The 22,493-nt window shown below is 33.8% G+C and overlaps 1 protein-coding gene and 1 pseudogene across 2 annotated transcripts; one reads left to right on the forward strand and one right to left on the reverse strand.

Moving 5' to 3' along the window:
* The first annotated feature begins 1,416 nt into the window (after nucleotides 1–1,416).
* LOC145624026 (zinc-finger homeodomain protein 11-like) lies at nucleotides 1,417–2,914 on the forward strand. The gene has a single exon (XM_081676986.1). The coding sequence runs from the start codon at nucleotides 1,581–1,583 to the stop codon at nucleotides 2,682–2,684; it is 1,104 nt and encodes a 367-aa protein (XP_081533112.1). The 5' UTR covers nucleotides 1,417–1,580; the 3' UTR covers nucleotides 2,685–2,914.
* Nucleotides 2,915–12,898: 9,984 nt separating this feature from the next.
* Nucleotides 12,899–21,662, reverse strand: LOC145639439 (TATA box-binding protein-associated factor RNA polymerase I subunit B-like; annotated as a pseudogene). The gene is made up of 7 exons (XR_014114885.1): nucleotides 21,480–21,662; nucleotides 19,949–20,499; nucleotides 18,537–19,358; nucleotides 18,269–18,396; nucleotides 15,283–16,764; nucleotides 15,021–15,123; nucleotides 12,899–13,306 (listed from the first exon to the last, which is right to left on the reverse strand). The product of XR_014114885.1 is annotated as a TATA box-binding protein-associated factor RNA polymerase I subunit B-like (transcript).
* Nucleotides 21,663–22,493: the final 831 nt, after the last annotated feature.

A 22,493-nucleotide genomic window follows, 5' to 3' on the forward strand; every position in this document is an offset into this window, starting at 1 on the left:
AATTTACACTGCAATACCTTTCCATGTTGTGTTCATCATTTCATGTCATTCACTTCCATTTTAAAGATCAAAATTACATTTTGTTTAGATTCAATCTGTAACCTCAAATTTCAATACTAGAACTTATCTAATGGGCTATATCACATATTCACATATCACATTATGTGTTGCATTTACAAAATTATGACCAATACATGTTTTGTTAAAATTTTTTTTTGTCATAATTTCATGCATTAAATTAAGGAAAATGACCAATACATGTTTTGTTAAAAAAATTTTGTCAAAAATTCATGCATTAAATTAAGGAAAAAGATATATGCAGCCCTAAGGGCTGCATATAAGAAGCTAAAAGTGGGAAGAATAGGCAATAAATAAACATTTATTACACGGATTTACTCGTGAATTGTCGATAAATTCCCAACTTAATACTAAAATAAGAAGGATATTAGGGATGTATATAACATTAATTAAATTAAAATATAGTACCATATTGTTGTTTATGCTAACTCGGGACATTATTCGACTTATATACTAGCTATTAATGAACTAATAATTAGCACTGAAAGGATATCAACTAGTGGTTCTTATCCTCTTTTTGCCCAGCTATTCTATATGGAGACTTCTAGTTTCAAAATTTATGTTAAATAGACTTATAAATTTCCCTAACCCCTGTGGTTTGTAACCTTCATTAAGTTTTCTTAACTAAGTAAATAAGTTTACCTCAATTTGCTTATCCCAAAAGCTTTTGTTCAAATTATTCCTCCTTCACCCTCTAATCTCTCTTTCAATACTTTAAAAAGCGCCTATATACATATATGACTCAATGACTCATTATTATCTTATGTTTGGTCTAGATATTTAGTAATACCGTTCAACTTCAACAATTTAGCTCGTGGAATTTAATCTTCATAATTATACATGAGAAAGAATCCAACTTAATATATAATCTAAAGTATGCAAGAAGTCGTCGTTATACTTTACACTATAATTAAAATAATACGCTCAAATCAAACAAGCAAAACCTCAACAAGATCGAAGAAACATCAAACAATAATCCCAACTAATAGAAGATCACAAAGTACTTTTCATCAATGATTACCAACCATAAACAAAGAATTAGTGGGCAAAGGGTTATATTAGTGGTCAAGCTATTACCAAAATAAGGTTAGCCTAATCTTAAAGAAGAAGAAGGAAGGGAGATTAACCATATCTTACGAATCAAATTATGCCTCGTAGTGGGGTTCATGTGGCCTCCCATACTCCCAATCTGCCACGTGTGCACATTTCTCTCCTTCTAAATTTTTTTTAAAAAAAATTATAATTTTTAAAAAATTTTAAAAATAATTTAAAAACACCCTCCTATTTTAAGGAGTCTGAGACATATTTATTACCTTCTCAACAACAACTAACCCCACCAAACACCCCCTTATTTTCCCCCCCATAAACCTTCTTCTTCTAAATCTCACTACATTACCCAAAACCTCTTCCTTTTTCTCCCACCATTTCTTCCTTTGCTCCCTTAACCCAAACCCATTCATAACCCGACCCGAACACACCCACAAACCCGACCCGTTTTATCAATGGCTATGGACTTCATAAGTGGGCCCACCGCCGCTACAACCACCGTCACTCCTCGCACCCCTGACTCCGACACAGATACTCCTCCGCACCCTCCACCGGCTAAGAGGGCCCACCACCACCACCATCATAGCTACAGCATCAACCACGACAACAACATCAACAACAACAACAACAACAACAACGAAAACGAGCAACAGCAACAACAACAACAACAACAGCACGTGTCATACAAGGAGTGCTTGAAGAACCACGCGGCGAGCATAGGAGGTCACGCGCTAGACGGTTGCTGCGAGTTCATGCCTGGACCCACCGCTAACCCTGTGGACCCCACTTCACTCACCTGCGCAGCGTGTGGCTGTCATCGCAACTTCCACCGCCGTGACCCCGACGACCCAACCCCACTCCACCACCTCATCCCACCTTCCGCGGCGGCGCGTCGTCCTCACTCGCCTCCCTCCGCATCTCAGCTTCTCCTCTCCTTAAGCGGCCACACTCACAGCCCTTCCGATCACGAAATGGTCCACAATTCAACCGCCTCCGCTGCTGCCCCCGGAATAGGGGTTGTGACAGGTTTTTACTCCAACAATGGCGGCAGCGGCGGTAGAGGGCAGAATGGTAATTTCCAGAGCAAGAAGCGGTTTCGGACCAAGTTTAGTCAAGAACAAAAGGAGAAAATGTATGAATTCTCGGAGAAAATAGGGTGGAGATTGAAAAAAGGGGAAGAAAGATTAGTACAAGAGTTTTGTAAAGAAATTGGTGTTGATAGAAGTGTTTTCAAAGTCTGGATGCATAACAATAAACATTCCGGCTCCGCTTCGGGTGCTGCTGCTGGTGTTGGTGCTGGTGCTGCTGCTGGTATTGTTTCGGGTTCGGGTTCGGCTCTAGCTTTACCATCTTCATCTTCGGCCTCGCCGCAGCGAAGAGACAAATCTGGTATAAACATTGCTGATAAAACCATCACTTCTAGTAGTAATGGAAATGCTAATATTAGTAGTAACAACAATAATAATAGTAATGTGGGATTAAATTGTGGGGGAGTTCTTGGTTCGGCTCTTGAGTTTAATTTTGCTAATTGTGGTGGTCAAGAAGCGAAAGCGCAATGATTAATTTTTAATTAATTAATTAATTAATTTCTCAGCTAATTTTAATTTAATTTGCTCATTATTATTTTTGACTAATGTTGTTTTAGTTAATATGCACTGTTTGTTACTTAGTTGATTAATTATCATTAAAGATAATACTAACCAAAGTTTTTGGTTTTATGTTTAGAGATATGGTGATAGAGAGGTTGAAACTCTGATGAATAATGTAAAAAGATCTTGATTTTTTTTTTTAGTTTTTTTTTTAATGTTTTAATATTTGGATCGTATATGACTCATGAGTTGAATATTTTTGAATGTAGTCATTATTATTATTGATTCGACGTGGTTACGTGATGATGAAAACATGGGTTTAACTTCGATATGAATATTGCTATCTAGTTTAGTTGCTACATACTGTGTACTTGATGCTGGATCAAATCTCGTCTACAAAACTGTGTTCAGGGGTGAGTTCGCTTATAAAGCACTACATATTGTGTAGTTGATGTAGGATGTTTACAATATTGAACTTATTACGACAATACTCGTACTAGTTATTATGCTTTATTTATGCGAATTAAATTAAGTTTCATAAAAATTGTACAGTACAGTTTTTTGGTGTCATTTTTGGACCGTCATGTCATCTAAGGAATCATGTCTCAACTAAATTATGAGTGAGTGAGTGACATTATGTAGATTTGTCTTTCTTTGTAGCTAGGTGTGAACTGTAATTTGGTAAAATACAACTGTATGCACAATTTTGCATCATAATTTTTGATACGTCATAAGAGGGGATAAAAAAACAAGTGCATAATTGCGGAGTATAATTTATAAGACTGCAATTCACAAAATGTCCAAGTTAAGTAATTAGATACGAATTATAATATAAAAGATACGGAGTACTTCGCATGTTATTACGGACTTACCGAGTATTATTGTTACGGAGTTTTAATGAAAAGAGTGAAACTTTTCTTTTTAGGTAGAGATAGTAGTATTCTATTTCAAAATTCAAAACTAACAACCTTTTAAAATTCAAATATTTGAAGCTATATATGAGCTCTTTGTAAAAATAAAAAATAAAAAAACATATATGGAGTGATAAAAAAAATAAAATAAAAAATACTCGTAAATGTGTTTGTTTTACTTCCCTCGTCCGAAACGAACACACCAACTTATGTTATTTTGAGATGTTTGAAATGGTGGTTGTATGTACTAAAATGGAAATAAATTGTAGTTGAATTTTCAAACATATTTCTATTTAAATGATACATTGTGGCTAATTTCCAAATATGTTTCTATCTAAATAAAGTGGAGCAAGATAAAATACACGGCTATTATAATGTCAAAATTATTTTGTAACATGGATGAATATAATTTTGTTACTCCGTTTTTGAAACGTAAAATTTTTTCTTTAAAAAAAATAAAATAAAATTAAATAATCAAATACTCCAACAATGCAAAACATTTTTTGTAATTAATACTCGTAAAAAATAGATCGAATTATCATAAACATATCACATGATAGTCCTCTCTTCAATAAATTTTCCTATTTTTTGTACTTACTGTTTTTATAATGTGTACATAGGATAAAGCATGATACTGTTGTGTTTAATTAATACCTTTTGAATTTAAGATTAATAATTTGAATACTTCTATAACACTAGTATTAAAAATATCAACTACCCATAATAACTACTGAGATTAATTGTTATCGATAATAATCAACCACCATCCTAATGATCTTATGACAATACACCTTTGTTTTGGCAAAATAGTAAAGGTAAATAGGGTATTTTTTATTTTACCATCTTCAAAATTGAGTATTGCAACCCTTGCATTGATTCAATTTATCTAGCTATTAGTGTCTTATTATATACTCTTAGGGCATGTTCTCATTGACTGAACTGAGCTGAACTGAACTGAACTGAAATGAATATTTTATAACAGAAGGAAATTAGGAGCTGAACTGAACTGAACTGAGCTGAGCTGAACTGAACTGAAATGAATATTTTATAAGAGAAGGAAATTAGGAGCTGAACTGAACTGAACTGAGCTGAGCTGAACTGAACTGAGCTGAACTGAACTGAATTGAACCGAGCTAAACTGAACTGAATTGAACCGAGCTAAACTGAACTGAACTGAATTGAACTGGACTGAATTTCAACGTAAGAGAACAAGCCCTTAATGAAAAAGTTCAACAATAATAGAGTATAAATTAACATAATTCTGGCCTTAACCATTATTTTAAGCTTTTGGTTGAATCGATCCTTTAAACATAATCATAGACCTCAACCATCGATCAACTTAAATTTTTAATTGAGTTGGTCCTTTAATAAACAATTTATATGTAGATTCACCTATAATGCGACTGCTGAGCGTGAGATACTCTTCAAATTGAATCATAAATAGCATTATTCTATGTGTACTCCGTAGCAACTGATAATTATTTGCGGAAAATCAAAAAATAAAAATAAAATATAGTAGGATAGGTTCATATTATGACACCAAATTGATGTTATACTTAAAATCAGAACTATTATATTCTATTATATGCATTATACACGAACGTAGTGCAATGAACCATAATGCTTAATACTAATAAAATGCAGATTTGTCCATAAACCTTCGATTGATTGTGTGATCCTTTCCACCTTGCATTCATCTAATCATAATATGTAAAGCATTACTCTAATTGCATCAAGGGCAGCAACTAAACTATTATTTGCAGAAAATCTATTAAAATAAAAATAAAATATATTAAAATCAATATTATACTCTATTATAGTCGAAATTAAAACAACAATTTATTTATTTATTTATTCTATTCGTCTTCAAATATGCTAACATAGTGCTATGGACCATTACAACATAAATACATATGCTTAATAATAAAGCAATTTCAACCAAAGTTGTTTTGAAAATACTTGTAATATACCACTATATGATGAAGTTATATTGTATGCGGAACCCTAAAGCTACATATAAAATCATTGACTAAAATAATAGAATAAAAAATTACACTTTTTTTTTCATCTTTGACGTTGATTTATGATAAGATAATTAGAACAAAGCTCCTCAATGATTAGGAGATATTTAAGCTTAAAAAGAAGATAAAAAGTACATAATCTTAGTTGCCTCTAAATTCGAACCCAAAACAACTTTTTTTTAACAGGTTACATGTACTTTAATTTAATTTATTCTTATTTTAAATTTAGAAGCACTAACATAAAATAAATTGTCCTAAGTTCACTTTATTCCTATATTCAGTAAGATAGAAGGAAAAAAACGCCCACCTTTCTCTACCATAAGACCTTATCTTATCAAAAAACTTATCCCAAGGTTATAATTTGGTCCCAAAATAATTCAAAAATAAAAATGGTGATTTAATTTTATTATAGTATTAATATTATTATTGGTTAAGGCACGTCGTTTGCAATATTTGTCCTTTAGCATTAAAATTTGGGTGCAAATCCTGCACAGAAATCTCTCCACTCATTTTTATCTTCTGGTGTCATTTTAGGCTCGACAATTATGACTCTGCCAGAGGGGTAGTTGAACACTTATAATATGAGTAATAATTTCATTAATTTTTTTTTTTTTAAAAAAAATAAAATTCTACACACTGTATCCATTTTTAAAAACTCCGTAATATTATTACGGAATATTTCGCCTATATATTACTCCGGTTAGAGGATCATCTAATATATATTTTGGGCTTGAAGTGTGCACGTAGCTTAACCCTTTTCTTACCTTATATTTAATATTCCTCTTAAAAGTGGGGATTGGATGAGCTTTGAATCTATGACCTTTGCGTCAAGTTGGATCTGATATCATATATTCATATTAAAGGATCAACACAATCAAGACTTTCAAGAGTTTAAGCTGATTGTTGAAGCATAAGAATATGTTTAAACTCTATCAACTCCTTTATTCTACACACTGAAATTTTTTAAGAATAATTTGAAGAGAACGAACAAAAACTAAGCCCTCATCGGTTAAGCCTTGATGTAACTAATTTAGAAAAACGGAGGGAGTATATAATGATAGTCCATATATCATCGGTGGAACTTTAATTTGATGAATACAAATATACAATACATGAACATGTACCAAATTACGTGTATACGGGAGTAAGTAGTAATTGGTTATGCTGAAATACATTAAAGAATGTGGAATATTGATTTGGCTGCTTGCTTGCTGCAAAATAAATAAATAAAAATGATGATATGGCCCATATTTATTGCATCCTAAATCAATACTCGTAGTAGTACTGATGTTGTTATTTATCATAATAGTATATCCTGTTTGCTTCTGTATCTTCACCCCTCTCATGTGAATTATTTGTGATTGTCTTGTGACATTTTTGCATTTTTAAATTTGAATTTCACTTACCTACTATACATGTTCAAATTTCAGAATTTTAATATTTTTACACTATTGGAGTACCTCATTGTAAATTGAACTTTTGGATTTTAATAGTAAAACAATGGTTATTCAAATGTTTTTATTTTCTTACATAAAAAGGTGTTTAAATAAATGGAATTTAAAATAAGTTTTAGACTTACATGAGTGAAAAGAAGGTGATACAAATTACTCAATTAGGTAAAGAAATGGGCATTTAAAAAAGAGGTTAATAGGCAAAAACCATTTATAAACTTCAACTTTAGGTATTTCTCTAGTTTGTTTTTAATTGCAACGTTAGGTATTTCACTTTTGTTAATTTAATGCACATTTTTTTTACTGTTAATATCTTTTATAGTTCAGTACTATTGTATATAAAAAAGATACGTACGTAATATATGAATTACTAGTATAAATATTATTTAAATATAACAAGATCATACGTGACTATGTTTTTCGTGATACACTAATCACAAAAAATGATCAAAAGAGTTTGATGTGTGAATAGTGGAACATTGGAATAGCCCAATGCAATGGTCGAAAGAGAACTCTTAGAATTATAAAATTGATAGTTTAGTCCATCTACTAGAATCAACATATTATTGCTTCTAACAAGTATAATCTACTGTACTTTGGATGTTTTACAATAACTTAATCTGATCTGAATACAGTGTATGAGTGGTAGACTATAGGGGGTTTATACAATTTAACAAGTTAACTGAAATAGTGAGTTAAACAGTTAATATCTGCAACAGAAATGTAAATTTATTGTGTCTAGTACTACATCAAAATAATGTACGAATAATGACATTAACAAATAAAATAAAATAAATTTTCTTAATTTTCTTTTCAAATAAGATCAACATTATCCTACACTTTATTATTTTATAGAATTACAGTGTCTCTATTTTAACCTCAGCTCAACACACTATAATTTAGTGTCTATAATTTACAATATGGAACAGTATAATATCATAAGATTTAAACAATCTATTATTTAATTATATTACTTATGTATGAAGTACTGTACACATTACTTTTATCGTATCATATACTCTGTAACTGTTTTACACAAGAATTAGGGCATGTTATGATTTACTAAATTGAACTGATTGCAACTGAACTGAATTGAAATGAATTGAACTGAATATTTTATGAGAGAAGGAAATTAGGAACTGAACTAAACTGAACTGGTTGGAGCTGAACTGAAGTGAAAATAAACCGAAGACAGCAGACTCTTACTCTATAGAAAAATGAGGAAACTTAAGACAACGATTCCCTTGTACTCTAGTAGTAGAAGGAAAAGTGGCCAGTATAGCTAAGAAGCATTTTACAACACTTATTAAAAATCATGAATACTTCTTTGCATGGACCATAAATAAAGTAAAAAAAAAAAATAAAGAAATAAGTAATTAAGCCTATTTCATCCTTCTTGCTCCCTAAGACGGGAACATTTCACCAGTAAATTAATTTACAATGGAGTTTTTTGCGATATGTAGTGGATTAGTAGTAATAACACAGAAAAAGTGCAATCATTATATAACATTATAAAATAAATTATCCAAAAGAGGTAATAAATCAAATTAAATTATATTAATATAAAATATCTAATCTTAGAAGACAAGTTGCCTTTTTCTTTAATTAGGATTTATGTATAGAGATGACACATGTCGAATTTTTGTTGGTTATTAAGTCGGTAAACACTATCTGATTGTCCATCTAGAAGATTATAATGAAAATTCAATATTGAAATGATTAAAAATGAATTCTAATTTGATGATGATCATTGGTGTTGAGCATAGTAGTTGACAACTTGTAAACCAATTGAGGGATATCACTAAAATCAAATTACTATGGTAGCTAGTCACGTCAATTTTTGTCAATCGTGTCATCGTCTTATAATCCTACTCTTTTTTTTCTTTTTTGTCATTGTTTATACTTTGTCTTTTCTTAAATCGGGTTTTAAAGTTTAGTTGTTGCCAGTGGCGGATCCAAGATTTTCGAACTTATGAGTCACCATTAATAATTGATCACTTGTTTCAATCCAAAGATTATATAAAAATATTATATTTCACCAAAATGATTTCAATTCAAAAATAGGATATAAAAATACATACTACAAAGCTATTACATTAAACTAACTTTATGATTTTTACTTTAAAACAAGAATTATTTTTTTAAAAAAAAGTTTAATAACTTAAGAGACCGGTTATTAAATATAACAGGTCTCTTTAATGAAATATGAAAGCAGCGCAAAAAGTTATTATGACTGACAAAAAGAGACCTGTTATCTAGATAACAGGTTTCTAATGACGTGATGTCAATAGCAGAAACAAAGAGACCACCTATGTGATATTTTAATAGGCGGTCTCTTTGATGTTAAAAAACTGACAGTGGGCTAATCTCAAATAAGGAGAAACAAAGAGACCGCCTATTTGTAATAGACGGTCTCTTTGGGTTTTTTTTTTTTTTTTTTTTTTTTTTGTGCTAGTGAGTCACGTGACTCACTGTGCACCTTAATAGATCCGCCCCTGGTTGTTGCATTATTAATTTAAATACATTGCTCTCATATACAATGATCAAGTATAACAATGTGAATATGTGACGATGTATGAACAAGGGAGTATATGTATAACAGTATAAATATAGTTGTAAAAAAAAAGATTATATTTATAAATATATAATGCCTTAGCTTGAATAGAAAATCGCTAAACTTGTATGCAAGTCGGTTATCATGTTGATTCTTCAATCCTCACTCTCCAAGTGTCTTATAGCTAATTTAGCATAGGTAAGGAAGGCATATGTCCCATAGAAAATATCTACCGGAGAGTGTCTCTTGATCTGTGGGTTTTGACACAAGGTTAGAATTTTAGCTCTTATCCTTCATAGGATCTTTATGTCCGAGTGTAGGTAGTCTATATCTATCTTCACATACATGTCTATTTCACCAACTCTCTCTTCGAGACAATGTCAAGATCGTTACGCCTTTTGTGCAGGTTAGAACTTACCCGACAAGGAATTTCTCTACCTTAGAACCATTATAGTTACAGTAGCCGTTCATCGGGGCTTCGGTCACCGACTCCCCTATTATCAGGTCACCAACTTCCTTGACCTTCCAGCACCGGAAAGGTGTCATCCCCATACATTGTCTTATGACTTTTCGGAGACCTGTGTTTTTGGTAAACAGTCACCCCGGCCTGGTCTCTTCAAACCCTCTTGTGAAGGGGCACCTTTTCTCTCGAAGTTACGGGACTATTTTGCTGAGTTCCTTAGAGAGAGTTGTCTTTCGCCCCTAGGTTTTCTCTACCTACCCACACGTGTCAGTTTCAGGTACAAGTACCTTTTGTTAAAGGTCATTATTCGAGCTTTTACTAGGAGTATGGCATGGGTTACTTCAGTGCTTGGTACTTGAACTTTGGCTCCAGGCATTTTCTCTACCCCTTCTTACCCTGAAAAATAAGGTCACCTTGCGTCCTTGAACCAATAACCATCTTTCGCCTAACCTATCCTTCTCTATCTCTCGAGACCAACAAGGGGTAGTACAGGAATATTCACCTGTTGTCCTACGACTACGCCTTTCAGCCTGATCTTAGACCCTGACTCATTCTCCAAGGATGAACCTAGAGGAAGAACCCTAAGGTTTTCGGGGGATTGGATTCTCGCCGATTTTTGTGTTACTCAAGCCGACATTCTCACTTCCTCTTTGTCCAACGCAACATGCACGTGCGTTTCTCCCTAACACGGAACACTCCCCTACCGATGCTTTGTTACATCCCATAGTTTTGACAAATTGCTTAGCCCCTTTCATCTTCGGTGCAAGAGCACTCGATTAGTGAGTTATTATGCACTCTTTCAAGGGTAGCTTCTTCTAGGCAAACCTCCAGGATGTCTTTGCACCCCTACCTCCTTTATCACTTAGTGGTCATTTAGAGGCCTTAGCTGGTGATCCGGGCCATTTCCTTAACTCTCGTCGATGAAGCTTATCCCCTGTCATTTCATTGGCCAACCTTGACCCCATTGTTTGGAGGTCATATATAGTTTTTAGAGTTTGCCTCGATTTGGTACCGCTCTCGCGGCCCACACTAAAACAGTGCTTTACCCCTGTCCAGTCAACTATTGTGCCTCAGCACATTCCGGGGAGAACCAGCTAGCTCTGGGTTCAAGTGGCATTTCACCCCTAACCACATTCTCATCAATTGATTCTTCAACATCAGTTGGTTCGGACCTCCACTTAGTTTCACCCAAGCTTCATCTTGGTCATTGATAGATCACTTGGGTTTGGGTACTTAAGGGCCTGTTTTCATCAGCTTAATATGAATTTAGTTCAACTCCAATCAGTTCAGTTCAATTTAGCTGTTTTCAGTATATCAAAACTGGCCTAAGTGGTGACAATTGCCCCAAGTAAGGAGTACTACCCTGTTTGGACAATTTCCCTTACCTTTAAAAAAAGGCTAATTTATCATGTGATAAAATACAGACAGATAGTAAAAAAAATATAGGAAATACAGAGTAATTAAACCCATTTTTCAGAATCCAAAATACGAAGTATCATTATTCATAATAAGCTCAAGTTGAATTAACCAATTATACTGATTTAAAATGTGAAAATATAGTTTGTAGTTTCTAAAGAATCCATAACCTACTTGAGATTAATCTTCGAAAACTTAATCCTAAAATATTATTAGAAATTTAAATACAATCAATTTAAGATATAAGAATCTATGTATTAACTTAGAATTCAGAATTTTAGTAAAGAAGCCGAAGTTAAACAACCTTATAAGATAAGAATGAAAATTTTATTGGCAGATTAGAAGTGTTTGGGGATGGTGATTACCCCCTCCACTATTTTGAAAAGGTCTAAATGATGATCAGTTATATGATTAAACTCCAAGAGTTAATATTAGAATCAATGAAGTTTTATGGAGTAGTACATTCGAAGTACTTTGTAATGAATTTGTTATTTAAGCTCAATTTGCTGTTGTTATTTAATGGTTTTTAAGTGACAAACATTAAATTGTTGATATATTGCTTAGATGGTGGTATTAGATGCACATTCTTTGTTGAAAATGTGATGCAATGTACTACGTACTTGTTTTTTTAAAAAGAAATTAGAGCTAAAATATAAGCATACTTGTAAGAGTTATGGTTGGAATAGAGTTAAGTTGCAAGCGACGTTTCTGCATTTATGTTAAAGTGGCAGTCATCTTATGAAACTGTATGGTGAGTTACAGAGTTCCATCAATCTTTCATAATTCACCACTTTATTATACTTCGTATTATACTACAAGACCAATATACTCCATGTATTTTTTTTTTCTTTAAAAAAAAAAAAAGGTGAAATTCTGAAATAAATGACCCTTATATATATATATGAGTATTTTTTTATGATGCTAAATTTCATGTCCGAAACTTTTCTAACATATCTGAATTAATGAGAGCAGTTTGGTGAAACTGTGAAAGTAATGCGTATGTTACTTGTACAAACAAACAAGTTACAACATGTAATAAGAACATGACCAAACTTAACATGTACTTTTTTAGGTCTACTAGAGTACTAGACACTGGAACCCTTTTTCCATTACCACGAACTTTATTTGTCTGTTTTGAGTAATAATGCAAGATTGCGAGTAATATTTTACAATTTATTTTTTGGATAAAAGTTTATGGATTTTTTTATCTGTTTATGGATTTTTTATCTCCTACATCGAGTAGATATTCTATTCATATTTTATGTCAAATCATTGTAAGTTGTTATACGTTGTAAATTTGTAATGATCCCAATTTATTGTTTAGTTCTGGTTACAACTATGCATTTAAACAATCAGTTAAGAAAACAACATTACTGCTAGATTGTGACGAATTTCAAAATTGTTCTTCATAGCTTCATCAGTTCCTGTTTACAGAACTAACACCGCGAGAATAACTTGAATTCTCTTATAAGGGTATAATGTCAGCCACAGATCAGAAAGAAAAGAACAAATAAAATAGATGTGTCTCATATCTTAGCGGTAACATCCAGGATAATGTAGTATTATGAATAAGCCAGTAGAATTCACATTTATTAATAACTCATCCACAGCAAGCACAGATCAAGTAGCCGTGGTCAATGGGAGCTGTCAACTGAGACTGGTAGCTTGCTGAAGCATTGTTGCTGAAACACATTCCACAAGACGATGATTATAGCTGCATATCAAGTAAAATGTTGGATGACTTGATAATCTTGTGGCTGTGAACCCAGGTGGTGCCTGAGAACAAAGATGAGTGAAAAAACTTGCAAAAGACCGAAATTATAAAGTACATAATCTCGCTTTTAATTAGAGTAGTTACAGCAGTACAGCTCATGAAGAGAGATTTAGTGCACACTTGGATTATTGAGGGGGGGGGGGGGGGGGGGGGGGGGGTGGGGGGTTATTACGCTAGTATTAAGGTTACATTACCCAAAGGGTGGACAGAGTACTAATGCTCATATTGGGAGTTGTACTGGTATACTTGTATTTCCCCAAGGTTGGAATAAAATTTTACTCTCAAGGTGACACTTCTCCACCTCTTGCTCCTTCCTTAACCACACAGCAGCAGCCGCCGCCACCGCCACCAACTACCTCTTCAATTTCATAGGCAACTCTTACAGAGTTACAGGACACATTTGCAACAGGAAAGAATTCCTCAGAATATCTGACATTTTTTTTTTCAATTTTCTGAACATGAACACTGCATCATTCTTGACTAAAATGTACTACCTCCGTTAAATGTTATGTGCAACTTTGGGGTATTATTTGTGAGATATAAAATATTGCAAAGTTGCACATAACATTTAACGGAGGTAGTACAATTAACAGGTAAAGAGTATAAAAACCTTAGTGAATAAATCAGAAATCTGAAGCAAATCTCGGGCATAATGGCAATCCAACAAGATTCAAATCAAGTATATTCAAGATTACACGATAAATCTTTAGTCTTTCTAAGTATCTTAGGCAAAGTCTTTCTAAGTATCTTAGGCAAAGTCCATGGAACAGAGATTCAGTCCATCCTGCCAGTGGAAACAACCAACCCAAGGTGTGCAATGAGAGCAACAATAGACCAATTTCAACAACAACAACAAAAAAAAAAAAAAAAAAAAAAAAAAGAAGAGACCAATTTAACAAAGGATACTCCTATCAGGTTTATATTGATAAAATCCGCTCACATAATTAAGCATGAGACTGCTATGAATCCACAATCGGCCCAGACCTAGATGGCCCACAATCCAATACGGGTTTATACAAGGAGGCCCAGGGTTGACAAAGATCATAACCAGAAGTAAAATGGTGGAAAGCAGCAAGAGCAAAAAGGAGAAGGACAAGAAGAACAGTAGACTTTGGTAGCAAGCCAAATAAGGAAAGAAGAAAACTGATTTTTCTTGGTGCCATGGCCACTGCACCTTGTTATGCTTTTGTAGGCTAGAAGACAACTTAAATTAATATTAGGGCATTGTAATTGCTTGAGAGTAGCCGTAGTATATAAGACATTTTGTTTAGCAGTAGCAACCATCCAGAATTGAGTGACTTGACGTGAGATTTGTAGCCTCATGAGAGTTATAGCCTAAACCTATATTTATCTTCCTTTCAATACTCAAGCTTTCGCCTTAAATTCGTATAAATTAGTGTGATTGTGACTGCGAAATCTGGTCCATAACAGAGACCTTATAGAAAACATATGTTTGTTAAGATTTAAGCCTTAAGCCCAGTTAGAATCATTTCCACAATACATACATATACTTTGATTTGGTTTAAGAATCTGGATGAGTATATGACAGCTTGGAATCAGAATGAACTTGCATTTAAAACTACTGGAGATATGCATGCCATAATTGCCATTTAACATTAAAAAGAGAAGAAAAGTGTAAAAATATTTTAAAAAGAAAGGTTTAATTAATCAAGGAACAACAAAGCAATAACTTAGCACATGAACCAAGTCACTTACCCATACAAAGCTAAGATTAAGGGAACCGATATCAAATGCATCAGCAACTGCTTAAATTTGCCTTGATGTGAACAGCATTATTCTATATACAGGCTACACAAATCTGCATAAAAGATGGAAAAAATTAAACAGTATTGAACATGCCTAATAAAACCTATACGAGGGTTATAAGCTATAAATTATCAAAGAATACTAATTCTTCTAGGAAGATGTACTATAAACACAAAATAGCAAGTAACCAAGAATTCAAATATTCTATTACCTTCATGCAGTCAAGTAGGGGTGTTAACGAGCCGAGCCGAGACCGAGCTTGGGTAGCTCAGGCTTGGCTCGCTGCACTATTGCTCGAGTTCGAGCCTTGCCTCAAAAATCAAAGACTTCTCACAGCTCTTTCACTAGCTTGCAAGCTTCTTTGATTACGGAAAACAACCCTTATCCACAAACCAAATGAGCCTAGAACACACCATCAGTGTTTATCCTTGATTGACACGCTGAAAAGAGCTACCAAGAGTCACTGCCCCAGTCTGCACCATGCTGAATCAGAACCATTTATGCTTACTGACTCTTGGTAATGTTGGTATTCTGCAAGACAGCTTACAGCCAGCCGAACCATAACAAAAAACTGTCTCACAGTGTCCTCTTGCAGTTTATGATAATCATCCACCCAAAACCCTACACAACTAAAAGAAATCTGCACACTTCTGCTGCCTGCTGTACACAACAAAAGACCATCTCAAAGTGCAAACATGCAGTTCTTTGATATTTATCCCCCCCCCCCCAAAACGCAACACAACTGTAGCAGCTCTGGGAAATTCTGCAGCCTGACCAATCAGCAGCTGGAAGCTGTTTCTCTTCAAGCTTGACCTGCACAAAACTACCCTCACACCACACCTTTTCAACTCTAGGAGAGTAAAAGACAGCAGGGATATCTCACTTGATTGCGCACACTGGGAAACCTCTTCTTGATATTCATTCTTGTGAGCAAACACTGGAAAATTGTCTCTACCTCTCACTAATGACTGCTGACGACTTCATTAGCTGATGATCCCCAAAGTCCGGCAATTTTTCCCATCAACAAAGAAAGAAAGCACCGCTCTACCACACACAATATGGCTGGGCAGATAAAACATTATATACTAATATTAGATAAATTAACAGATTCATCTTCTGAATCATCCACATTAGGGCCACCAGAACATTTTTCCACCAAACTATGATCAATCCACTTTTCAATCCATCCCAATCTTCTTTCTAGACTGAGTATACTGATATGCATAATACGAATATCCACCTGGACCACTTTTGCACAAGCTCTAAGTAGGATATAGTAATCAGCATGGGCAATGTAACCTAAAGAGCCATCACCCCTCTTCCGTGAATAGTGTAGGTGGTCACGTCTCTTGACTTCCACCCTTGGTGGTATGTAACAGAAACGGTGTTCTTCCGTATCTATTTTCAGATATTTAAGAGCTATATCTTCCAAATTTTGAGATGAATCCTCATCTCTATCCATAGTTGCTGGAAATTGACATGTTTGTGAACTTTGCTGAGTATTATCAGCACTTGGATCCCAGTTGGGGCTGTTATAGTTAGACTGAAACCCATTATCAGCTGCTGAAGAGCTGGAAATTTCTTTATCTCTATGCTTCTTGCAGTCCTTTGACGGGGTACTGCAAAATTTATCATTGTCCCTTGGCCTCTTCTGATTTGATCCAGATTCAAACTCCCCATATGTTTTGATGTCCTGAAGAGAACTTCCTTGTTAATTAAAAAAAAAAAAAAAAAACAATGATTCTTTCAAAAAAAAATAAAAAATCCAATGATAAGAACAAAGATGTACAATATATTCTCAGTACAATAGAAGTGACTTAATTCAATAAAGAAACTAAAATTCTACCATCTAACAGTTACTAAAGCTAGTTACCACTTACCAGTTTGGCAAAAACAAGAATTCACAGTAAATTCTAAACTACTGGAAAATCTGGACCACCCTACAAATTGTTCCCATATATGTTTAAGCATAGGCAAACAAATCGAAGCCCAAAGCATAACATAGTGGCACACACATCACAGACTTGAGGCACCACGAGTACTTATAAATCATTTAAACCATGTTTGTTTTGACTAGTATAATAACAGCTACAAACACCTCCATCCCTCAATTTATTCACACTTACTTAGCACTCCATTAAAACTCTTATATTAATTTGTATACCCTTTAATTGTTCTTACTTTACACAGCCATTTCTTTTTTTCTGCCCACTGTTATTTAATCAATATTCTGGATGTATTCCATTTTTTGTGGACGGTTCCTTATGACGATTCATATTAGCTGATCCAAATCATTTTGGGACTAAGGCCTTTAATTGTTGTTGATGTTACCTAATAAGGGTGTTCTAAATTGTTTCACATCTCTTTTTTGGGATAAAAATCATCTATTTAATTCCCTTAAGGGTACAAACATTAACTCATATTTATCTCTCTTTTTCAAAGCAAGCCATATGCTCCTCCACTGACCACTTTCCATATAAAAATACTTAAACAATCACATGCTTTACCCTACCTTATTATTTGATAGGATACCCCACCCATATTAAAGTTTGAAACTTTGAATATATGTACAAAACCCTTCTCTAAAAAAAATTAAAAAATAAAATAAAATAAAAGTGTTGAAGGGAGAACTATAATGAAATATTCACATTCATTCTACCAAAGTAATTGAGCTATTATTCATTGAATTAATTTAGAAGGACAAAAAAGGACTGAAGTGATGAATCAGATCAGGTAGCTTGTTTTGGTGCACTGATTCTTGCACTTCACCAAATACACTATGTTGCTGTGAAGAAGTCAGTGCTTCCATGTTAAATATTCCTCTTTGTAAAACCTAAGCTCAGAACTAACTGCTCAATTGATGTTGTTCAGACTTTTCCAAAGAACTGAATTCTTAGAAGTATCCAACAAAAATGAAGAAATCATTACATATTTCCCTATTGAGTTTCAAAGATCCCACCCAAGCATCCTTATCTGTATTAGATGTTGGATGAATAAAAAACGAAGGATTTGGCATGATATTGGAGTTTTAAGAGTAACAAAGTATTCAAGCCATAGCACCAACCACTTCATGAAGGCATAAATCAGGTCAGCATCATCTAATTAATAAAAAAAAGTAAATCGAAGATAGTAGCCAATGCAGATATATATTTTCATAAAGAAAGGCTATGGCTTATCAGAAAAATTAATCAATGTACCTCTCGATTTTTCTTGTAAAAATCCCAAAGTTCTTCTATAAAAGTAGGATCCTTGTATAATGGCTCAACACCAGCAAATACGACATCCTTGCAATACTGAAGATAGGTCGGTAAATCTTTGGAATATTCTGCCAAATCGAGAGAATATTAAAAGGGCAATGAGAAAGAAACAAAGCAAACAACACAACAAAAAATACATATATATTTGGAAGTAGACAGCTAGGGCACTGAATATTTTTTTCATTTGGAAAAAGTGCTCCAACATTACCAAATTTATCACTCAAATCATTGTATTTCTTTTCAAGGTTGCGCAAAAGCTCAGTGCTACCAGATTCAAATTTATGAACAGACGACAAATTTGTCTCAGGTTCTCCACCCAAATTTGTAGATGCTTCTTCAGCCCCCTTCTTTGCATTGGACTTCTCAAAACTTGCTGCCTGACCATCCTTTGAGGAGACAATAGGAGGAGACAGAGTAGATTCCCACTTGCCAAAGCCATTGAGATTATACAGAATCCTAATTGTGACAATCAGTATTGACATCACACAAACACGAGATGGAAGCTTTTCCTCACTTGCAGACAACCATAAATCAGGAGGCATTGACCACTCTTGTATGCGGCAGGCATATGGAAGAATTTTTTCCACAGGAAGAGATAACTGCTTTAGATAACGATAAGCTATTCGGTAAAAGTTGACTGGGGGCAAATTCAGGCCTACAGATTGAGCTATAGATGCTGCCATTGATTCCAACTTCTGTAAAGGAAGTTGTTTAGGCTTAAACATAGAACTTGCTTTTAATGGACATACAACCAAAGCATGTTGATGGTATCTCTCAATCTGTAAGATGGATTCAGCAATCTTAGGAAAAGCACCAAAATAAGGAAGCTTCCCTTCAATAGACCATTTTATAATGTCGGTTGGAAGAACCGGTTCTTTAGCGATATGACAGGCCAAAAATGAAACAGCCAAGGAGCACGATAAGGGTATCGTTTTTTTCAAAGATCTAATCCAAATTATTACCATACGTTCTTTATGCATATTTCGATGCTCTTTTAAACAATGCTTTCCAACTTGGCGTCTCTTTTCACCTGAAAACAAAATGAAGGCCCTCTACATGAATAAGTAGGCTAAATAACTAACAAATATATGGACAAATGTTGAAATGACTGAGAAAACAAAGGCTTCAAACAAACTGGTCTCAACTTAAGCTTAATACTGCATGATATACCACCTAGCATATCTAATGCCTTAAAAAACTTACTCAAGTGACACTAGTCAATCCCTACACTATATTTGCACGAGTCAATATCACATGGAATTCTCAAAAGAACAAATTGCAACCATACCCAATTCAACTTATGCAACCATACACGATAAATCAATCACTACACTACATTTGGCACAAGTCAATAGTAAATGACAATCTCAAGATAACCAATGCAGTCATACCCAATAAATCAATCACTACACTTTTTTTGGCACGAATCAATAGCACATGGAATTCTCAAGATAACAAATTGCAACCATAACCAATAGACTTCTCCAAATAACCAATGCAACCATACTCGTTTTCAACACAAGTCAATAGTATAAGACATTTGCAAAATAATCAACGCAACCGTACCCTAATCATCAACAAAACAAAAACATCAAAATTCACAAATAATAACTTTTTTACCAGTTTCAGAATCCATGATAGTTTTATCAGCCCAATCATCAGCAAAAACCCGAGTAGAAGCAACAAAGTGCAACCAAATAGAAGCAGCAATCCCACAAATCAAGTAATACCAAAATTCTGCACAAGAGATTCACACTGAAACTGAACCATCAACTGAAGACCCAAAACATATCTCTTACGAATAGCATTGTAGTAATCTTGTACATTGAATGTGCCCCCTTTAAGGTTCTTCCCAAAATCGGCGGGTTCAGTGGGACCCAGATGGTTGTCGTGGGGTTCAGTGGCGGGAGCAGGAACAGGGGCAGCGCGTCTGTTGGCGGCGTTGTAGATGGTGCCGCCACGGATGCCTTTGTCGACGAAATCTTCGTCGGCGTTGGCCTTGTCGATGATGTCGGCGGCTTGGGATTTGCAGTTGGAGCAGTAGAAGCGGCCATCGTCGTCCATGTAAAGGCCGAGAGAAATGCAAGCGCTGCATACCAATTTGCTTGGGTCGGTTTCTGCCATTGTTGGTGATGGTTTCCAAATTACCCTAACAAAAAACCATGCAAATTCTGCAAATTGAGAATGGCGGATCCAGGGGTCACTACCGCAACTAGTCAATAATTAATGCAAGAATATTAAAAAAACTAATAATTAACAAAAATAAATAAATAAATACATTCCAAAAGTATTAAATTACGTAGTATTTACATATCCATATTACAACCAAATAAAATAAAAATAAAAAAAAAACTAAAATTGCTCTCTACAAGTTTTCATGTTTTGATATCGATCTAATACCATTTATGTCAACATTCAAAAACATATCTCTCTATATAAGTAACCAAGCAATCAGTCAACATTTGATCTCTCATGTTATTATGCAATTTATCTTTCACTAACGTCATTCCAGAAAATACTCTTTTTACACTTGTCGTTGCAAAGAGTTAGAATCAACTTCAAAAGCAAGTACACTCGTTCATGGGTTTCATGCTTTCCCGTCTCAACAAGTTTCACGGAAAGCTCAATAAGACTCTTCAAATTCCAAAACCTCTCATCATATAGCAACAATGAAATTATCAAGAGAATTCGGCAAGTTGGAAACTCAATAGGATAGAATTCAATTCATTACTTGGAAACTCAATAGGATAGAATTCGGCAAGTTGGATCAATTTATTTTTTTGTCAACCGAAGCAAAACGATTAGTGGGATTAAAGTAAGGCATACATACAAGTAATTCCTTACGTACCTCCGGAAATCTATTTCAAGAAATCAGAAATGCAATTATCCAAACTAATCAATTCCAAACAAAAAAAAAAAAAAAAAAAAAAATCAGAAATTCAATATTATCAATTCCTAAAAAAATCAGAAACGCTAACTACCTATGAATTTGATAAATTTAATAACAAATCAACCATTTGAAAGAACATACACACTAATCAACTAGATTAAATAACATAAACGGCTCAATTAACAACAAAATCAACTCAACAAGTGAACAATTAGTGTATAATACGTAGTTAAAAACGGGAAAATCAATCGAGTAAGGTACCTAAAAGGCTGTAAGAATGGAGCCGTGGTATGATTGAGAAACGCTAGATTGCTAAGATTGGAGAAAGAATTTCTGTGGTAGTTTGAGCGAATTCCAACGATGAATGAACTTCTGTATAATTCGACCTGAATTGAGTATATTAACTATTAAAGCTGGGGTTTTGGGTTTTGGTGTTTATTATTGTGTGTTGTTTTCGCTGCCTTTGATACGGAGAAGGCCAGTTGGGTTTAAAGGAAAGCAATTTTGATACGGGCCAGACCGAAGAAATCGGTTTGGTCTGGATGAGAAATTTTTAAAAGGATCTTCGGTCCGGTTTAGTTCAAAACCCTTTAGAATTCGGTCTTGTTTCTTTATTTAAAATTATGAACATAAACTATGTAATGTCTAAACTTTTATTTAAAACTAGCATAGTGCCCGTGCGATGCACGGTTTATAAATCAAACTATTAAACCCGTAGGAAAAATAAAAATAAAAACAAAGGTAATTCATTTACTATTAAAGGACTTGGTTACTAATGGTCAATAAAAAAAAAGTTAAAGGAACGTTATTTGAATAGTATTTTATGTTATTTGAATTTCTTTTAATTTTTTATAATGTTATTTTATTAATTAAAAAATAATTGAATAATACTCCACGTAGCTATATAAGAAGTGGACTAATTTATTTATATCTCCCGTTGAGAAAAAACTAAAATTTTCTTATCATACCATCCGCATCAGTAGCTACAATCAATCTAATATATACATGTTTTATTTACCCGTCGTACTCATTAAATCTATAGACACAATAATAACCTTATACTTGACCTACCAGAACATATATTTTCCTAAGTTAAGCATTGTGCCAAAAACTATATATTATAAAATAGTCATATATATATATATATATATATATATATATATATATATATATATATAACCAACAGCTGATTAAATATAGTATACAACACAAATACTTTTTTTTTTAAAACAAATACAACACAAATACTTCGTATATAGGTATGGATACTGATAA

Source organism: Chenopodium album, chromosome 1 (assembly GCF_948465745.1).
Source record: "Chenopodium album chromosome 1, dcCheAlbu1.1, whole genome shotgun sequence".
Classification (NCBI taxonomy): domain Eukaryota; kingdom Viridiplantae; phylum Streptophyta; class Magnoliopsida; order Caryophyllales; family Amaranthaceae; genus Chenopodium; species Chenopodium album.

What these genes read in the sequence shown, in the direction of transcription:
- LOC145624026 (XM_081676986.1), top strand. Translation starts at nt 1,581, where the DNA reads ATGGCTATGGACTTCATAAGTGGGCCCACCGCCGCTACAACCACCGTC.